General features: G+C 35.2%; 1 protein-coding gene across 3 annotated transcripts in view; it reads right to left on the bottom strand.

The window, feature by feature from the left end:
- The window catches only part of SMC2 (structural maintenance of chromosomes 2), a 555,382-nt gene that overhangs the window by 457,605 nt on the left and 76,952 nt on the right, over positions 1–20,825 (bottom strand). For all 3 annotated transcript variants that reach the window (XM_090401108.1, XM_090401106.1, XM_090401107.1), the window contains one exon: positions 6,230–6,366. In XM_090401108.1, the coding sequence (XP_090257234.1) occupies positions 6,230–6,366 (137 nt within the window). The remainder of the gene's footprint in view (positions 1–6,229; positions 6,367–20,825) is intronic.

The raw sequence follows: 20,825 nt of genomic DNA, 5'->3' as shown, positions 1-20,825 counted from the left end.
TAGTTCTGGGGCACAATTTTTTTAACACAATAGGTGGGATGCCATCAGGATCACATGCCTTGTGTTCAGGTTATTAGGGATTCTTCAGATTTCTTTTTATCAGAAGACTATGGGCAACATGAAGGGAACCGTTCTTAGTAGAGTGGAGGAAACTTTGACCAGGTCATCAATGAAATTACAGGTTGTCTGTGAGGAAAGAAAAACTGGCTCACTTAAAAGTTCCTTGTAAGTGAACCAGCTTTTGCTCTTAGAGAATGTATAGAAAAACGTAAGAATCTGAAGCACTGTCATGGAAAGAGTTTCGTTAGAAGACAGATAATAAATATCAGGAAGGTGCCAATACCCTCCATGTTATGGAGGGTATTGAAAAAGCTTAGAAATGGAAGAAAAAGTAGGAAGAGAACTGAAGAAAAAGAAATGCTGAATGGCTAGAGTAATTACATTGAAAGATTGCTAAAAGAAACAAACAGTGTCAACATAGTGATAAGAAAATATTCAACAGGAATGCAATTATGAATAACATCCATACTTATGTAAACAAAGACATCAAATATGTTAAATGTGGAAAGGAAGTGGAGTAGATGGTATTGGACCATAAATTCTCCAAGACAGAGGTATACAAGTTTTACAATAGCTGCACTACATAATTCAGAAAGCCTTGTCAAGATGATCAAATTCTAGATGATTGGATAGAGCTCTAAAACTATCCATCTATAAAGAGAGAAATAAAACAATCTGAGAACCAGAAGTATTTTTCAATTGAGTGCTCCTGGTAAGATTTATGCATATATACTTGCAAAATGACTAAGAAAAATTGTGGAAGGGAAGTTTGGTAAAGAACAAGCTGGATTCAGGCCAAATACAGGTTGTTAGGATCAAGATTTTTGAGACAAATTTAAGACAAATCTTGAAAACTTAGGTCGCCACATGCCATATGCGTGACCGCTTGAGGCAACTTACTAATCCGGTGTCTTGCCCGCGTACTTTGACCTTATAATCTCAGTTGGTTATATGCAATTTACACAGTAATTCTTTTATATCAGTTCTAACAAAAAATATGTATATAACAAATTCATTGTCTAACATACAATTTAGTAGGCATTTTATACGGAAATATTCACAAGTTTTACACTAATTACGGTATCCAATATTTGTCAGGCTATATACAACTTATACTAAAATACAAGCATATCCTTTTTTCAAGTGTTTTAACTTGTCAAATTATGAATGAAACATTCCTTAGGGAAATGCATTCATTCACAATTTAACATCCATTATGGTGATCTTGTTCTTCTATCCTTGCAAACAACTTCACCACATACTGCCCTGGCTGAATCAAGCAATGTCTTTTTCAGAGTTTTCCAATGAGATTCCAAGGTTTGGTTCTTGTTTTCAATTTGTTTCTTTTTTTCTTCAATAATGTTTGTATAGTCAAGTCTACAATTTACCTGTAAAAGTTGCTCTAATTTAATTCCTTTTAAAACTTTCTTACATACTGTTGTTTTCAATGTGATATCCATTTTTATCCTACTTAGTATTATGTAATCGTCACTTCTAATTTACTTCTACATCACTTCTGGTTCAGTATACACACTCTTGTATACTGAACCAATATGACAATATCACTATCATTAACTTAGTCCACGATAGTGATAGTAAATCGCCTTTTCCTATTTCTCATGTCTTCTCTCCATGTGAACTTGTGCACATCTTTACGTTGAAACAAGGTGTTAGTAATGACTAATCTGTGTCCTAAGCAGAAGTTTAGTAAATACTTACCATTATTATTAGCTTTTGCCGTTTTCTCCAAATTTTCCCAAATGTTCCTGATGGGATTCATTTCCTACTCTGCCATTCAGATCTCCAACTAGGACCACTTTTTCCATTTTCTTTATGTTAGCTGCCTGTTCTAATGATTCAATAAATTCCTCCACTTAGAACCTTCTGTGGGACCACAGGCACAAATAAGTTTCATTGCCCATTTCTCCATTTTCAAGTTTGGCTACATAGTTCTACTTGAAACTGCCTTCCAATCAAAAAGTTTATCTTCATGTTTGGTGTTGAATACTATCGCTACTCCTTCCTTTCCTTGATCATTATTACCTGAAAATAACATCCTATAATTATTATTTAGTAAATTCTCACTGTTTTTGTCTTAGTAATCCCAATTATGTCCACATGGCACTTTACCAATTCTTTTGCAAGTTCAGTTTCCTTTCCATTAATACTCTTTATATTGATGATTCCTATCTTTAGGTATTCTGATGCTGGGTTTATTCTTCTTCTAGATGCCCAGTTGGAGCTTGTTGCAGTAACTAAATTTTAACTGTTTGCTCTAGTTCCCTGATGAAAACAGTGGGATCTTGTGATGCCTCACCCAGCATGAGACCTCATCATGTTGTACCATCGTATTCATTTGTGATTGTTTAATCCAACATATGGGACAATTTGGTCATCTAAGTCCCAAATTGCCAGCACATCCATGTTTGTTCAGTACCCAGTAGATACCCACTAATGGGTCACACCACATGACCGTGAGGATTGGACATTAGGTCAGAACCCCCAGTCAGTTCTCCACATTCCTGAAAGGCAATGTGAAGGTCTCCTCCCAGTTATTTGACTATGGCCCTTAAGCAACCCCCCCCCCCGAGGTAATATTTATCTACAATTCTTTGCACTGAACTTCCATTGCTGTTAAATGCTGAACCTATGTTTATATGTCAATGCCCATACTTTCTACCATATGGTGCTATTCTGATTTTCCTCTACAGTGAAACTGTATCTCATTGATTATATCAATGATCAGTGGATCAGCTGTTGCAATCCAGAAAATTATCTTTTGATCACTAGACCTAACAAATCTTTCTGGTTTTTGTCTATGGAAGATGAAAAAACTCACACTTTAGTGGTCTATTTTGAATTTTGTTTACTTTTAAAGGTCAAGAATACCTGCAACTCATATACTAGTATTTTAAAAATTTTGTGTGTGCATGCACTCATGGAATTGAGTAGGATGCGCTGAAGGAAGTGGAGGAGATAAGAGAACTGGAAGTAACAGACAATGAGCAGATATTTCAATGTCATCTTGAAACTATAAAGGTGAGGTAACGCATTTATTGTGCATATGTGTGTGTTCCCTTGGGCATGGCACACACACATATATGTACAACAAGCAGAATTCATGAAAATGCAATAAAACTCATTCAAAAACATAAAAACACATGTTGCTGATGGCATTTTCCATCCATCTGAAAGATTAAATTACTCAGTCAAATTTTGGATAATGCTGACAAAGTACATTCCTAATGAAATAATGAAAGATGCACATATCTATACAGAGATGGGCTGTGTTTTGTATTGGAGTTGAGGTTGGTATTTTTCAGAACCTATTGTAAACATGAATTGTACATTCTTCAATTAGCACTTTAACAGACCCAGGTCCGTTTATTTTTTTCTTATTCATTTTTTTTTTAACAATGAAAATTTTAAAATGAAATTTGAAAATATGTGCAATATTAAATGTTAAATGCAGTATTAAATTATATGATACATGAATATCACTGAAAAGCACCTTTGCTAAAACTCAAAGTTAAGAATAAGTAAGATAACAGTTCTTAGAAATCAGTTCATTCTCCACATTTCTTACACATGGACTATCTGAAAGTCTGCTGGTTGTTACTCATACAAAGGCAGAATGGAGATTTCATGTTGCAAAACAAGTATCTCATTATAGGATCATGGTTGAATCTATACATATAGCTTCAAATGCATCACCCAAACAAACTGATCATGAAACCAGAATAATAATGCAAAGCACACCAATGAGACCTCAATAGACCTTTTTTTGACCTTTAGGTTGAAACTGGTTTGGGTAGTGGCCCTTCCCATAATGTATAGCATTATACACATCCAAAAGAATGTGCTTTGCATTATGGGATCCTAATACAATAATGTGAAGTCAACTCCTCTAACATACATGTAGCCAGTCATGAAGATACTTCATGCACAAACTTTCTTTGCTCACACTTGGATAAAGGATTAAACAAGAATATAACTTCTTCAAGTCTTTAATTTAATTTATAATCAAGTGAAAAAGTTTCTCATGTGCAAATTTTCTTACCCTCTTCTCCACTATGCATGCAAAAATCTTACCTGGAGCACTAATAAATTAATAATTCGAGAATAATAAATGCAAGGTGTTACGCTTTGGGATACAGAGATATAAGGCAACATACTCTATTGGTGGAGATGTACTTCAGGAAGTGGATGAGATTCAGAATCTTGGAGTGATGGTAGACATTGGACTAAAGTTTCGAGGGCACATTGCAAGTGTTGTAAAGACTGTACATCATATTGCTGCTATGATAAAAAGTACATTGACATATAGGAATAAGGAAGTGGTGATGCCTCTACATAAGACATTGGTCAGACTACATATGACTGTTGTGCTCAGATTTGGTCACCTGGTTTTCATTGTGATATGGGAACACTAGAGAAGATCCAAAGATGAATACCAAAAGTGATATCAGGACTCTAGAGTGTGGGCTATGAAGAACATTTGAGGAAATGTGGATTACAGAGGTTGGCGGATAGGAGGAAAAGAGGAGATATGATACCCCTTCAAGTTAGTTAAGAGATTCTATCAGATTAATACAATAGGAATTATAAAAAAGGGTGGATGTTAGGATAGGAAGAACGAGAGGTCATCCCTGGAAGTTGTATAAAGATGTGATGAAGAAGAGTATGAGGAGTAGATTTTTTGCATGGAGAGTTGCTGGTGAGTGGAGTGCATTGCCAGAGTGCATTGTGAATGCAGGTACTGTAAATACTGCATTTGCCGGCATATAAGACGCACTCCCATTTTTGTACAGATTTTTTTTAAGAAAAAAACTTTATCACTGAATATTATAATGAATTTACAGTATTTCGAATATAAAGTAATAAGTAGGTCTACTTTCAACAATACCTAATCTAACTAGGAAACAGTACCCACCTTTCAATCTTCTTCGTCAAAAACTAGAAATTCATCTCCAGAGCTAAATGAAGAGACACTTGAAACCTCTTCTAAATCAGAATCTGAGTCCTCATACAACAAATTGTCCTCTGTACCATCCAGTGCATTACTAATGCCACACTTCTTAAATGATTTAACCACTGTCTCAGTTTTCACAGTATCCCATGAAACTTTGACCCACTCACAAACTTATGAAATGCTAGGCCTCTTCCTTCTTCCTGATGGCGTAATCTCAAAATCTGAAGATTGCATTCAGCTGTTCCACTTCTCTTTCATAAATCCCTTAAATGGTTTATTAATACAGACATCTAAAGGTTAAAGGTGACTAGTTAGACATCCTGGAATTACAGCTAACTGAGTTTTCAATTCTTTGAGTTTATTTTTTTCTCTGCAGTCCTTTTCCATGTTCTTCAGCATACGCAATCAGAAGTAGCTTGTATGCAATGTCGACGTTTTCCAGCCATAATTTGTCAAGAAATTTAGAGAAAATTTAACAGTAGAAATTTATCACCGTTCACAACAACAATTGGAAAGTTTAAACGAACAGAAACACAGCTGATCGTTGATGACAGCGCATGTGCATCCACTGAACTCAATGTAACTGGAATGCTCAAACACACCGCAAGGAAGCAAGAAAGAAATCACGTAACTCAGAACAGAGAAAATTTCCAGAAATGAAAGTAATAAAAAACTGAGTATTGGCATATAAGACACCCTTTTTTCAGACCTATTTTCAAAGAAAAAAGTGCGTCTTATATGCCAGCAAATATGGTAACTTCAAAGCTCATTATGATAAGCATGTTGCTGACTGAGTGGGCCACCCATGATAAGTCTGTTGACTCCATGGAGGTTATCAAAATAATAATAAAATAGTATGGGTTCTACAGTTGATTTTCTTCACTTTACAGGATGAAAAACCCAAGTTTCTGGGAGAGAAAACCCACCTGCCCAATCCAGAGATCAACTCAGGAACCAGTTGAAGAAAAGCTTAGAAAAAGTTTCCCTTGTCAGTGACTAGAATTGAACTTAGAATGCTCTTGCTTTGGATGGCATAATGCTGTGGATGCACACACCATTTCCACTGAACTAATTAAATGTATTTTACATGAAATTTGATTTTTTTCATTTGAGGTTTTATATGAAACTAAATGTAATAATCAAAATTAAAAATAACCAGATGTCAACACAAGATACTGAAGATAACGTAACACATACCTCATCATTCTTCCTCTCCATTTCAGAAATGTGGCTGTCCAACTCTTTCATTTCTGTATTAAGCAAAGTAATCTGGTGCTTATTGGATTCTATCGTTTTTTTAACCTGTTTCAAGGTTTCCTGGAATTTTTGGCACTCTTCCTGAAATTTAAGCAAAGCTTTGGTTTAAGAAACAAAATAATAATAGAGTTATAATTATTATTATTTATAAGAGTACTCCATGGAGTCAAAACACTCATTGCAGGAGACCCACACTATCCATTACCATAATATCTATCATACATCTCCCTAAACCTGTTGGGGTGCTCACAACCACCTCTGGCAACCGATTCCACTCGTTTACAACTCTCCAAGGCTGCACACCCTTACTAACTGTGCTCTTAGATAACTTCAAAGTGCGACTTCCTATTTTCTCTCTACTCTCCATGTATTGAAAAATTTCTTCTGTATCAGTCTTATAGAATCCTTTTAGTAACTTATAAGTTTCTATCATATCTCCTCTCCTCTGCCTGTCAGCTAAACTCTGCAACCTACACACCCTCACTCTATCTTGATAGGGATTTGGTTGGTTGGTTTATAGTTTATTTGGCACAAAAACTACAAAGGTCATACTGTGCCATACTAAAGGTTACAACATTAGCATTTACAGAAATTTGTAAACAATATGTCTCTACAAGAATCTAGTTTCACAAAGCAGTATCTCTAGGTAAACAGAACTGCTGCAGAGGGCACAGCAACACACAAGGTCAGAGGTTATTACAGTAGTGAAAAAATTGTTAACAATATAAGTTAATACATAATATATGAAACACTAACCCAAGGAATGCAGTATCTACATATTTGTAAAATTATAATAGATGCCTTTATAGCAGTACAAAAATAGGCAAAAAGAGATTATTATACAATATGCATGGATGAAAATTAAATTTAGCAATACATATAAACAGAATTACTAGAAAGTACATAAATAGGTAAGATGTCCTACAACACTATATGATTATTTGAAAAAGTAGTAAATAAGATGCATACACAAAATGTATGTTAAGTGATGCAGTATCTACATATAAACAAAATTACTGCAAAGATTTCAGCAGTACATAAACAGATAACTATAAGTTAACATAAGTATATACAAAAGAAGTCAAGGAAAGCAGTGTCTACATATAGTAAGATTATACCAAACATTATTATACTAATACTTAAAGAGTCAGAAAGGAATTATTATACAGCATTCATGCATAAAATTTAAGTTTAGCATTATAGTATTTACATGTTAGCAAAATTACAGCAGGGTGATACAAATATACAAGATCAAGGCTTATGAAAATACATAATTGGTCAGATTTAACCTAATGAATAATATGTATGTATAAAAGTTAAGTTAAGCAAAAAAGTATTTACATATAAACAAATTTATGGTCAAATGTGTTTTGTACAAATTAATTCTTTCTAAAAAATTAAAAACATCATGCAATTTGCCTGAGTCTGCTAGCATTTCCCTGAGTGTATATGGCTTGGTTAGATAGATGAAAATTGCATTTCTCTCTCATGTAAATTTTTGACAATCTACAAGAATATGATGAATAGTGAGATGTGTGTTGCATTTTTCACATATGGAAGGGTCATCAGCTCTCAGTAAATGAGAATGCGTAGGGTGACTGTGACCTATGCAGAGCCTAGCAAGGACAACCTTCTCACTTCTCTTTGCCAGTGTTTAATGTTATATAATTTGTTTGTTGATGCTTCATGCCATGTTAACTCCCACTGAGCAATTAGCTTTGATCTTATAAGTTGTCTGTAGATGGAACTGTCAAACAGTATGTGGAGAAGGTATGAGCTGATTTAACACTCATTTCCTTTGATTCTGATGTGGCTGGGAATCCAGCAGAACTGGACATCGAAATTAAGGATTTTCATTTTGTGAAGCAGGTGTAGCACTTCATAAAGTACTGGATGAGGATTATACATAGGAGAAGAGATAGCTTGTAAAGAGCTCAATGAGTCTGTATAAATTATACACCTTTGGTAGCAGTTTTCTTTTATATGCACAAGTGCAAGCTGAATGGCATGTAACTCTGCTGTATAATTACTGCAGTCTGGTGGGATCTGATTTGAGATGATAATGTCAGGAAACACAGCAGCACAGCCAACAGAGGTGTTAGTTCTTGAACCATCAGTATAGATGGGTAAGAAATCAGCATGTGCTGCTCTGTGTGCGTTAAACAATTGCAGGTAAATGGATGATGGGGTATAAGATTTCCGTAGCTGACAAAGTGAGAGGCTGCAGGATGGTGTGCAAATCTGCCATGAAGGAATGCTGTTATGTTTAGTGTAGCTAATGTTATCAACATTTATACTAACAGCATTCACAGTTTCTTTGATACGCATACCAAAAGGATGTATAGCAGTTGGAGGTGTGTGATATTGAGCTTCCCAATGCAGAGAGAAGATACTATTCCATGTAGGGTGATCTGGGAGAGATTTAATTTTTAGGGCGTAATTAAGAGACAACTGTTTCCGTCAAAGTGATAGAGCTGGTTCATTTGCTTCAACATAGAGACTTTGAGTGGGTGAGGTGCGAAAGGCACCAGTAGCTATCCGTGTAGCCTGATGATGGATCCAACCACCATAGGTTACTCTGTCTTGCCGAACCATAGACTTGGAACCAGGGTGACCACCCGGCAAAAATATTTTGTACTAACTTATGCAGGAAAAAGGTACTAGATCTGAAAAAAAAAGTACTAAATTTTCATTTACTTTCTTTTCACTCTATTTAAGACATTTTACGATATTACTACCTTATTACCATAGATGAACTCAATGTAAAACCGCTAAATTAACATATGTACAACAAAAATGAAAAGAAAAAAAGTCAAAACTCACCTGATACAGAACACTGTATCATCTGAGTCCAAGAGCTGCAGTTGTCAATCATCATAACAGAAGTCCCAATTGTAACTCTAGCACTTCACATGGTACTAATTTACCATATAATTTTTAGTCTCATTTTAGTGTTTAAAATAATGTAACATTAACTTTTCAGTTATTTATTATGCTATTTACATATATACAGGGGTTCCCACCCACAAGAAAAAAACACTGGAAGTATTTATTATTTTTATCAGATTTTGCTAAATTAATTAACTCTTCAGAAACAGTAAAATCTGTAGCTAATGAATGTTTCCATTTTTCTTTTGTCAAAAGGAGTCTATTCATCAAAGGAGGTTTTTTTGAGATTTCAATGCATGAATCTACAGCCAACGCATTTTTTTATAAGACAGTTACATCTAGTGCATCCACACTGTATTTTCTTAGCAATTTCACTATCAGAAGCAATTGTTTTCAATAGAGTTGGAAGAATATTCATAAGCCACAAAAGCAGATTGTGTTCGGCATCAAGGGCTGTTCCGTGGGTTTGCGACTCCTGAGTGCAAAATTTTTGTGCCCCCCCCCCCCCCCCCTTTCCATTAAAAATTAAAGGATCCCGAAGTACAATAACACATTACGAATCATTTTATTATACTGCACGTTAAGAGGAATGTATATTAAAATAAAGAAAAAACACAAATAGTAAAAAAAAAAAAAAAACTTATTTTATATAATAAACAAACATACTCCTCTAATGTAACATGGAACATGACAAGAAAAGAAGAGACTCTCAGAATAATACTAAGAGACTCTCAGCGTGCAATAGAACTTAGGTAGAACTTAGGATTTGTAACATCAGCAAAATGGAACATGTTAGAAACACGGAACTAAGAAAGAGATCAGGCTTAAAAGATATGGTAACTGCAGTATATGAAAGCAGGATGAGATAGGCAAGTCACATAGCCAGACTCAGGAATAACAGATGGACATATAGAATATTCAACTGGCAACAGGAATAAAGAGAAAACCAGGAAGACCACCTATAAGATGAGAAGATCCACTAGTGAAATCTATGGGTATAACATGGAAGAGAGAGGCTCAAGATTGAGATCATTGGAGGCATCTGTGTAACCCGCACTCATGGAGAAATCCTGAGTGAAACACAGGTCCATCAAGAAAAAAACTCAAGAAATTCCTAAATGTTTGTTCAGTGTGCTGAGAGCAGTGATTAAAGTAAGTTGTGTTGAATTCGTACTATTTATTTAACTACCCAGCGACTCAGCTCCTCACTGAAATCTCTCATAGGAAGGTTACAAATATGCACAAACAGTTCAGTGTATTATTCATTCCCTATTTGAGATGAGGCATTTATGAGGACTGCTATGTGTTGTACGGAAGGAATGGGGGAAAGACATAGGAAAGGTCGTAGCAGAGGTTTAACAGATGGAAACATCGGGCTCACACATTTATGCTTGGCATCGTGATATCAACGGGAAATATTCACATTCATTTATCAACCTCTATCAATTAATTCCAGTCATTTCTCACTCTCCCAGCAAAAAATCTAATTTCCAGACTTTGATTAACCGCATTCTTACAAAACATTTACTGAAAAATAACTTTTGTACAGAACCCCTTTATTAACTTAACAGTTTCTAAGATGACACCTCTTTTCTGTTTGGCAATTAAAATTTGAAATTAAAATCTAATTTGGCAATTAAAATCCACAGACCCGTTGACATCTCTATCCACAAATTCTATCCTCAAGAAACCCAGGTAACCAAATTTATGCAAATCAAAATGCAGTCATATCATAGCATTATCAGAGTGATAATAACCAGCCTCTCTCTTCTTGTCAGTCTGTTTTCAATGTCCAAGTAATAATCAGATTATTTTGCAAACTTCTGCACTTTGCCCTCTGAGCATGAACTCCGTCCACCAAACCACTATCATCATCAATTTCCTGGAATCTAGTACCATCAATGTAATACACACTATGTGATCTTTTCACCCCAAAGAGACATATTAAACAACCATTATCCTTTGTCACACACTTTTTAAAATAATACTGCAGGATCTCTACATCACATTTATTAACTGTTGCTTCCCACTTTTGCATCATCAGTAAATATCCAAATATTCTCCTCTCAAATCATTCTCTATAAACATTAATATAGATTAAACAGTACTAGCTTTAGTCCTTGCATTCCACTAGTCATTCTCATTCTCCTGGATCACCCTTATCCATGCTTTATGTCCATTCACATTTGCCATGATTTATGTAAAAGTTTTCTTTGTGATATTCTCTCAAAGATTTTTGCAAAAGTCCAGCAGTATCATGTAGCTGTTTATATCTGTAAAGAGACTGTACCAATTTTGTTGATGTGTATGTGAGTTCTGTATGCACTTGATGTATCCTTACTGTGTTTATACCAAGTATTAAATAAATTAATAAGAGTTCAATCCAAGTGGTACAATGACTTTTAAACTCATTCCTTTAAGAATCCAGGAAATTATTTAACTTGAGACCAATTAAATATATACATATGTTTAATGAAATTAAAAACTATATACATGGTGAATGTAATTCAATTAATTACTACAAAAACTATTTGGATCCAAGGTCTAAATAAAATTATACTTGGGGATCTTTTATCTTTAAAGGATAAATTCATTCTCTGACTCACTCATTCTATTATTGGTTTGTTTAACAAGTACTTAATCAGTCTACCAGACTGAACATCGTTTTTCACAACAGATTCCAACAAACAATAAACGTTCATTAGCCACTTCTTAATCAGGCCTTTTCTCAAAATATAAAACTTCTTAACCTCCATGGAACTATACAGCATTTCCTATTTCAGCATCTTTTTTTAATTCATTACGCTAAGTATAATTAACTGGTATTCAGGTTTATGGGTGATGGTTTACACTCATGATATACTTTAATAGAATAACTAGAGCACAAAGAGAAATAATTAAACAGTAGGTTTAATTATTTCAATATTTCATCTCTGTTGCTGAGACACCTCTATACAAAAACTCAAGTCTTATGAGAGTTGTTCTCTATGTGTGCTGATAGCAAGCCTTAGATGTTTAACATGAGGGGAGGGGGAGAAGCCTAAGAATTAAAGTTTCCCAATCTTAATACAAGCATATTAAGATTTGGCTGTTTTTTTTGTAAATCTGCTACTGCTTCTAAAAAGAGCCTTTCAAGTTGGTATTTACTGTGATGGAGCATGATTGTTTTCTTTCATCTGATTCTCTGTATCTAAGGCATGGTCTGCTAGACCTGACCATAATTGTGACAGCAGATTTTGTGTTCATCGAAGCAGATGTCAGCAGATCTCCCAACGAACAGAAAGGAATATGTGTTGGCAGTTCATGTCAATTTGTTTAATAGTATTGATTCACAAGACAAGAATAATAAGAAAATAATAATATTTCTTTAAGTTATTTGCTGATATCACATCCACCATCTTCAGAGCACAAAAACAATTTGTCACAGTGCATGAACAGCAACAAATTACATTGGGACTAGTTTCAAAACTTGTAATGGACAACAAAGAATTAAAGTCCTGATTGGTGCCATCTATTATTGGATAAAGAGAGAGAAACAAGTATTAAATTGATCTTAAAATCACTGTCTTCCAGATTTTGGTAAATCAATACAGCCATACTTGTTAAGCTCTGAGGAATGTTTTAAAGCTGCTGCTGATTTCAAAAACAATCTCTCTGACATGACTTTTCTAGTACTTTTGTTTTCTTCCATTTTATCCTGTGTGAAGGGATATCCAAGGCATGGCCTGCTAGTCCCAACTTGTCATACCGATACCGCCAAATGCATTTTTTTATGTTCTACCAAACAGAGTCAATAGCGACACAATCACACCTTCATCGCTGAACAGTATGATATCCTAATAACACTAACTCAGAGCCAGAGCCATATGCTCTGATGACAATGCTCTTACTTACAATGCATTGAACTCACTTGCATCAAACTTTTTTTTTTTAACCAATGGTTATAATCCCCAACAAATAGACAAAATACTAAATGTTAATGAAAATCCTCCTCACAACCTAATATACAAAACTACAGCAAAACTGTTAACACCCCATACATTTAGGGTGCACATCTGAAAATAAAAAGATATCTAGAGTGTTTAATAAATATCACCTCTTCACCACATTTAAACCATATATTGAACTGGCAACTCTCGCCCCAAGGATAAACTCTCTCCTTGATCACATCCAGGAGAATATGATGACCTGGCATATTCTGTACTATCGTTACAGTAAGCTGAAACTAGCCAACCATGCCTTTACTTCATCCATCATATATGTATATGGAGTGATATTCCATCACACAGGACCAAATGAAGAAAATAAACACTATACAGAAGTCATTATACGTCAGATTGTTTTTGAGAATCAGTAGCAGCAATTTAAAAACATTACCTAAAACTTCAACAAGTATGGCTGTATCAATTTACCATAAAATCTGGAAGACAGTCATTTTAAGATTTTTTTTTCCCCCTCTCTCTATATATCTAACAATAGATGGTGCCAATTAGGATCTAGTTCTTTGTGTTGTCTGTTACAATTTTTTAAACTGGTCCCACTGTTGACTGAATTGTTGCTGTTTGTGCTGTGACAAACTATTTAATACTATATAATACTAGCAAAATATCAGCAAATAAATGAAATAAATATTAATTATTTTCTTATTATTCTTGTGTTGTGAAGCAGATCTTCCAATCTAACCATAATATGATAAGATGTAAGAACGAGTAACCTTGTAAACATCTGGAACAGAGAGGGGAGGAAGTGCATTTTTAGTAGAGTAGAGAAGGAAAGCCAACTTCAAATTCAATTGTGATTAAAGCACCTAAAATAGGCAGGCTGCTGTTATTTTATTTCTCAATGATGAACTGGATTGTGGGGTGCTGAATGTTGAAATGGAGGGGGGGAAAGAGTTGTGTCTAAGTCATGTTGTCTAATAGAGAACACATCATCAATATATCTTAACCAAATAGAAGTTTTGAAACTAGCAGTATCAAGAGTATGTTTTTCAAATGCTCAATATAGAAATTGGCAGGGGGAGGGAGTACCTTCTATCTGGGGAAGAGAACATTTTTTTTAATAAATTTATCATCATCATCATCATCATCATCAAATTCCTGCCATGTACCCTCAAGGGGTGTACAGGATATGACAGTACTACATGAAAAAATTACATCATTACTAACTTCCTATCTACAATTTTCCTCCAAATCAGTCTGTTACTTGACAAGACTCCAACATTATCAGATCTTATATTTCTATCGTCTAAGGCACTTTGTACCGTATCAATCCACCTATATCTTGGTCTTCCTCTGGGTCGTTTTCCTGCCAACCTGGCAGAGAACACTTGTTTTGCTAATCTTTCCTCTCTCATTCTATTTAAGTGACCATACCATCTGAGATTAGCTCTGCTAACGCATTCCTGCATGCTGACAATGTCAAGTTCTTTCCTAATATCCTCATTTTTAATATGATATTGCCATTGATGCCATCTGTTCACGCCTCTAATCTTTCTCAGGACTCTCATATCTGCGGTCTCTACTCTTTGGTCAAGTGTTTTACTTCTGACCCAGCTCTCAGATCCATAAGTTAAAATTGGTTTGAACACAGTCTTGTATACAGCTAATTTAGTGTTCCGACTAATTTCTTTCTTATTCCATATGAATTTATTCAATTGACTTCCCACGATACCAGCTTTGCTGATTCTGTTGTCTATTTCTATATTTAGTTTACCATCTTCAGTAAAAATTGTGCCTAAGTAGCTGAAATGTTTTACTTGTTCCACAGGTTCTCCATTCATAACACAGTTGACATTTTCAATGATTCTGCCTATTTTCATTGTCTTTGTCTTTTTATTGCTGACCTTCATACCATATCTATTACAACAGCTATTCAATTTAGTCAGAGAATCTTGCAGACTTGTAGCGGATTTATTTAGAAGTATAACATCATCCGCATAAAGCAAAGAGCTGACATTAACATCTCCAATTTTGATATCAGGTTTAATACCACATTCCTTCATAATGTGATCCATATAGATAATGAATAACAGAGGGGATAATGTACATCCTTGTCTCACACCAGATTTAACATTAAACCATCTTCCTGTACTTCCTTCAATTCTAACTGCTGACTCACAACTCAAATAAAGACTAAGTATTGCTTGATATAATGCCCCATTGACACCATATAACTGCAGCGTATTGAATAGCTTCTCTCTTGGCACCTTGTCATATGCCTTTTCCAAATCGACAAAACTTAAATACAGATCTTTGTTATATTCCCATGCTTTCTCGACTATTTGTCGTAAAGTGAAGATCTGATCCTGACAGCCTCTATTTGGCCTGAATCCAGCTTGTTCTTCACCAAGCTTTTCTTCCACAATTCTCCTCAACCGTTTCTCAAGTATACTTGCATAGATCTTGCCAGGAACACTCAGTAGGGAAATACCTCTGTAATTCTCGCATTCAGTTTTATTTCCCTTTTTATATATGGGTACTATGAGAGCTCTACTCCAATCATCGGGAATTCGTCCCTCTGTCCAGGCTTTCTGAACTATGCAGTGCAGCCACTGTAAGACTCTTATACCACCATACTTCAGCATTTCTGGTCGAATATCATCTACTCCTGCTGCCTTTCCACATTTCAAGCCTTTGATGGCTTTTTCTACTTCAAGTATGGATATGTATTCCTGACTGCATGCCTGGTCAGTGTTTTTTATCACTGTGCTGTCATCACTGCTTGTTTCATTTAGCAGTTTTTCAAAGTAATTACTCCATACTTCAAGGATATCTTTTTCTCCTGTTTTCATTTCACCTTTATCATCTCTAATTCCTTTTACAGCACTCTTTCCTCCATTCCTAAGCTTCTTCAACAACCTCCAGAATATTTTGCCACCTTCTTGATATTTATTTTCTATATTCTTGCCAAAGTCCTCCCATGACTTTTGTTTAGCTAGTTTTACACACTGTTTAGCTTTCTTACATTTGTCTCTGTATTCTGTAAGAGTAAAAGCTGACTTATTTGCCAGGAACTTTTGATATGCTTTCTTCTTTTCCTTCACTGCCTCTTTAACTTCCTGTGTCCACCAGGGAGTTCTGATTTTTTTATCTTTGCACACAACCTCACCACATGCCTCTCTGGCAGAATCAATCAATGTTTCCTTCAGAGTTTGCCACTGAATCTCCAAGGTTTGATTCCTGTTCTCAAACTCTTTCATTTTCTTTTCAATAATATTTCTGTATTTTAGTCTACAGTTTACATCTGAGAGCTGCTCAACTTTTATTCGCTTTAAAACTTTCTTACATGTTATTCTTTTCAATATGAAATTCAATTTTATCCTGCTCAAGACTAAATAGTGATCACTTCCAATTTCAAATCCTCTGTACACTCTGGTGTCCTGCACCAGGGAGAAAACATCACTATCAACAATAACATAGTCAATGAGACTTTTCTTATTCCTAGCCTCTTCTCTCCATGTGAATTTGTGCACATTTTTATGTTGGAACATGGTGTTAGTAATAACCAGTCCATGTCCTGAGCAGAAATCCAACAGATATTTGCCATTATTATTAGCTTTGCTCTTTTCTCCAAATTTTCCCAAAATATTTTTGTATGTCTCACAATCATTTCCTACTCTACTATTTAGATCCCCAACAAGGACCAACTTTTCCTTTTTCATTGTGTCAGTTGCTTTTTCTAAAGCCTCAAAAAATTCCTCCACTTCTACCTTAGTAGAACCTTCTGTGGGACCATAGGCACAAATAAGTCTCATTGTCCAGTTCCCCATTCTCATATTTGCCCACATTACTCTACTTGAGACTGACTGCCATTCAAGAAGATTAGCCTCGTATTTTGTGTTGAATACTATGGTTACTCCTTCTTTTCCTTGATTGTTATTGCCTGAATATAACATTTTGTATTTATTGCTCAGAAAGATCTCACCAGTTTTGGTCTTTTTTGTTTCAGTCACCCCTATTATGTCGATCTGGTACTTATCTAATTCCTCAGCTAGCTCCATTTCTTTGCCATTCAGGCTTCTTACGTTGATAGTACCGATCTTTAACTCTGGTGATGTAGAGTTGGGGTTTGTTTTCAGATTTGTTCCAGTAGCTGACTTTTCGCTGTTCGCCCTGGTTCCCCGGCGAAAACAACGGGGGCCTTGTTTAACCGGGCGACGCCCCAGCCGGCATGAAATTTTGTCATGTTGTACCATCATTTTTTTATTTTGGTTTAACCAATAAGAATACAATTTGGTCGGCTAAATCCCAAATTGCCAGCCCATCCTCGTTCGTTCAGTATCAAAGTAGATACCCAACAGGGTGCACCACGAGAAGGTGAGGATTGGACATTAGGTCAGAAGCCCTGGTCGGTTCTCCGCATTCCTTTAAAGGCTATGTGGAGGTCTCCTCTCAGTTATACAGCTTTGACCCTTAAGCACCCCTTAATAAATTTAGTGTCAGAAAAATGATTAAGGAAGTGACATCCAAGTGCACCAAGATATTATTATTGTTTAAAACTAAATTTCAAATGAAGGATTTAAAATGTATTGAATTTTTTATAAAAGAAGTGTGGCAGTAAATGGAAGTAAAGATTTCGCTAACTATTTGGCTAAACTGTTCGTTTCTAACCCTCCCCCTTGGATATACTGATTGTCAAAAAATTCATAAACCCAATTATCCTCTCCATCCCATAGCAGATGCTACCTTGTGATATTGCCAGTCTCAAACTTTCCATTAGGTTAAGATTTCTGTCAGAGAGAAACACCAAGCCAGCATGACATAGCCTCCACTTCCCCCATGAGCTCCGAAGACAATGCAGAGTCGAAACGGCTCATACCCCATTCTCCCACCCCTGATCTTATCCCATAATATCCTTTCCCTTCCACAAAAATTTTGATGTTCACCCCCATCCCAAAGTATTCTCTGCACACCCTTAATAATTTAAAAAATATAAAAAACCCGGGTTTTTCAAAAAAGTTCACATACCTCTTGCCTCACCAATAATTCTCCCACATTTCTCAAACCCCACTTTTCTGACCCCCCCCCCCTTCCATTCAGTCATACTTCTTCCCTTCAACAATGAATTTATATCACCATATGCCAGGATGCCACTGAAAAGAAGACAGCCAGCAACATCCCACAAAGGTATGTCTGGTTTTCCTTCCTATATATTCTTCATATATCTGTCCAAATAAAACATCAGTATGCCCTAAATGAGTAAAACGCCAATGACATTATAAAAAAGGGGTACTCCTAAACAAAAATAGGCTAAAATAGTCATAAAAATAATAATTGATTTATAATATTTAAAGCTCTACTGAAATTTGTAATTTTTATTTCTATGTATTTTTCTTCTCTGTAGGTTAGGTGATATCCAAGGTATTGAAAGAGTTGACTTGTTCAATAATTGTATTGTCTAAACAGATTTTACTTCTTATTGGTTCTCTTCCTTTAAAGGCAAGTACCTTTGTCTTCTCTTTTGAAATTTCCATATTACTATTAGATTAAGATGATGGATAGAGTATTGCAGATCAATTTCAGAAGTTGCAAGTATGGCCTTGTCATATGCAAACAGTGTTGTGTCCATATTAGTGTGTTTGGTAATTGGGATATAACTATGTACTGTGAGTCTCCAATGTCTTACTATAGAATTCATATAGATCGTGAAGAGAATGATGATAGGCTAGAGCCTTGCCTTACTCCCTTGTTTATAGGTTCCCAGTGAGGACAGCAATCATATAGATTTACACAGTGAAAGACCGTTAGAAGACAGATTTAATAATTACTTCTTAACTGCCAATGAAAAACTTGTAAATAGTCATAATACTCCATCCGTAAATTGCAGACTTAAAAGAAATTAGAGTTTAATGTACTTTTTTCCTACTTGTGAAAATGAAATCAAAAATATTATAATGAAACTTATAAACTCTTCTGCTCTGAGCCACAATAATATTAATGTCGGCATTGTGCAGAAGTGCCAGGAATATCTGATAGCTGATGACTGGTGTGTTTCCAACAGAATTTAAGAAAGTTGTGGCAATACCAATATATAAAAAAGGATGCACAAATGATTTTAAAAACTACAGGTCAATCTCCCTACTCTCAGTTGTCTCCAAAATGTTAGAGAAATTAGTAAAAAAAAATAGATCAGCAACTTTTTTAGAAAAAAAACACTTCTCTAAGAACCAGTATGGGTTTAGACAGAAACAAACAATGAACACATGCTGCTGAACTTCACAAACTTGATTTATTCATCACAGAATCAACACAAGCTAACTTGAGCAGCCTTTCCAGACCTCCAGAAAGACTGACACAGTATCCCATATTTTATTAAGATAACTGGAGGCTGTGCACATACTAGTTTAAGAGTTATTTAATGTCTAGATCACCAATTCTGTTCAAGTAAAATGTGGTGTTCCCCAAGATTCTGTGCTTGGGCCACTACTATTTATAATTTACATCAATGACTTCTATGACCTACAGTTATCAAGTACCTTTTGCAGATGATACCACACTGATATTCACTGCAAATTCTGTAAATGAAATGCAAAATATGGTCAACATAGATTTGCAAATAGTAACAAATTGGTTTCATATGAACAAACTCGCTCTCAATGCTGCAAAAATAAAATTTATAAGTTTTAAACTCAAAAATACTTAATAGTAAAACCAATTTTTCCATCTATATATTCCTATATAACTGGAATTGTAAAAGTAACCAAAATTATATAGAGACAGAAAACGTGAATATTATAACTTACTTAGGATTAAAAGTAGACAGCAACTTAAGCTGGAAACCACATATTACAGAAGTATGCAAAAGAGTAAGATTTATGCTATCTCGAGGCTTCTTCTTCTTCTTAAAAAGATTCTCAACTCCGACAAAGAACATTATATTTTGCCTGGATATAAACTATTATACAGTATGGTATACTAAGCTAGGGAGGAACATATCACACCACGTGACCATTAATCATCATCATCATCATCATCATCAAATTCCTGCCATGTACCCTCAAGGGGTGTACAGGATATGATAGTACTACATGAAAAAAATTACATAATTTTTAATTTCCTATCTACAATTTTCCTCCAAATCAGTCTGTTACTTGTCAAGACTCCAACATTATCAGATCTTATATTTCTATCGTCTAAAGCATTTTGTACCGTATCAATCCACCTATATCTTGGTCTTCCTCTGGGTCGTTTTGCTGCCAACCTGGCAGAGAACAGTTGTTTTGCTAATCTTTCCTCGCCCATTCTGTTTAAGTGACCATACCACCTGAGATTAGCTCTGCTAACGAATTCCTGGATGCTGACAATGTCAAGTTCTTTCCTAATATCCTCGTTTTTAATATGATATTACCATTGATGCCATCTGTTCATGCCTATAATCTTTCTCAGGACTCTCATATCCATGGTCTCTAGTCTTTGGTCAAGTGTTTTACTTCTGACCCAGCTCTCAGATCCATAAGTTAAAACTGGTTTGAACACTGTCTTGTACACAGCTAATTTAGTGTTCCGACTGATTTCTCTCTTATTCCATATGAATTTATTCAATTGACTTCCCACCATACCAGCTTTGCTGATTCTGTTGTCTATTTCTATATTTAATTTACCATCTTCAGTAAAAATCGTGCCTAAATAGCTGAAATGTTTTACTT

Source organism: Typopeltis vanoorti, chromosome 12 (genome assembly GCF_054136105.1).
Source record: "Typopeltis vanoorti isolate ZY-2024b chromosome 12, IOZ_Tvanoo_1.0, whole genome shotgun sequence".
NCBI classification, from domain to species: Eukaryota; Metazoa; Arthropoda; class Arachnida; order Uropygi; family Thelyphonidae; genus Typopeltis; species Typopeltis vanoorti.
The sequence above is the reverse complement of the archived record's forward strand: the minus strand, read 5'-3'. Positions and strand labels throughout refer to the sequence as shown.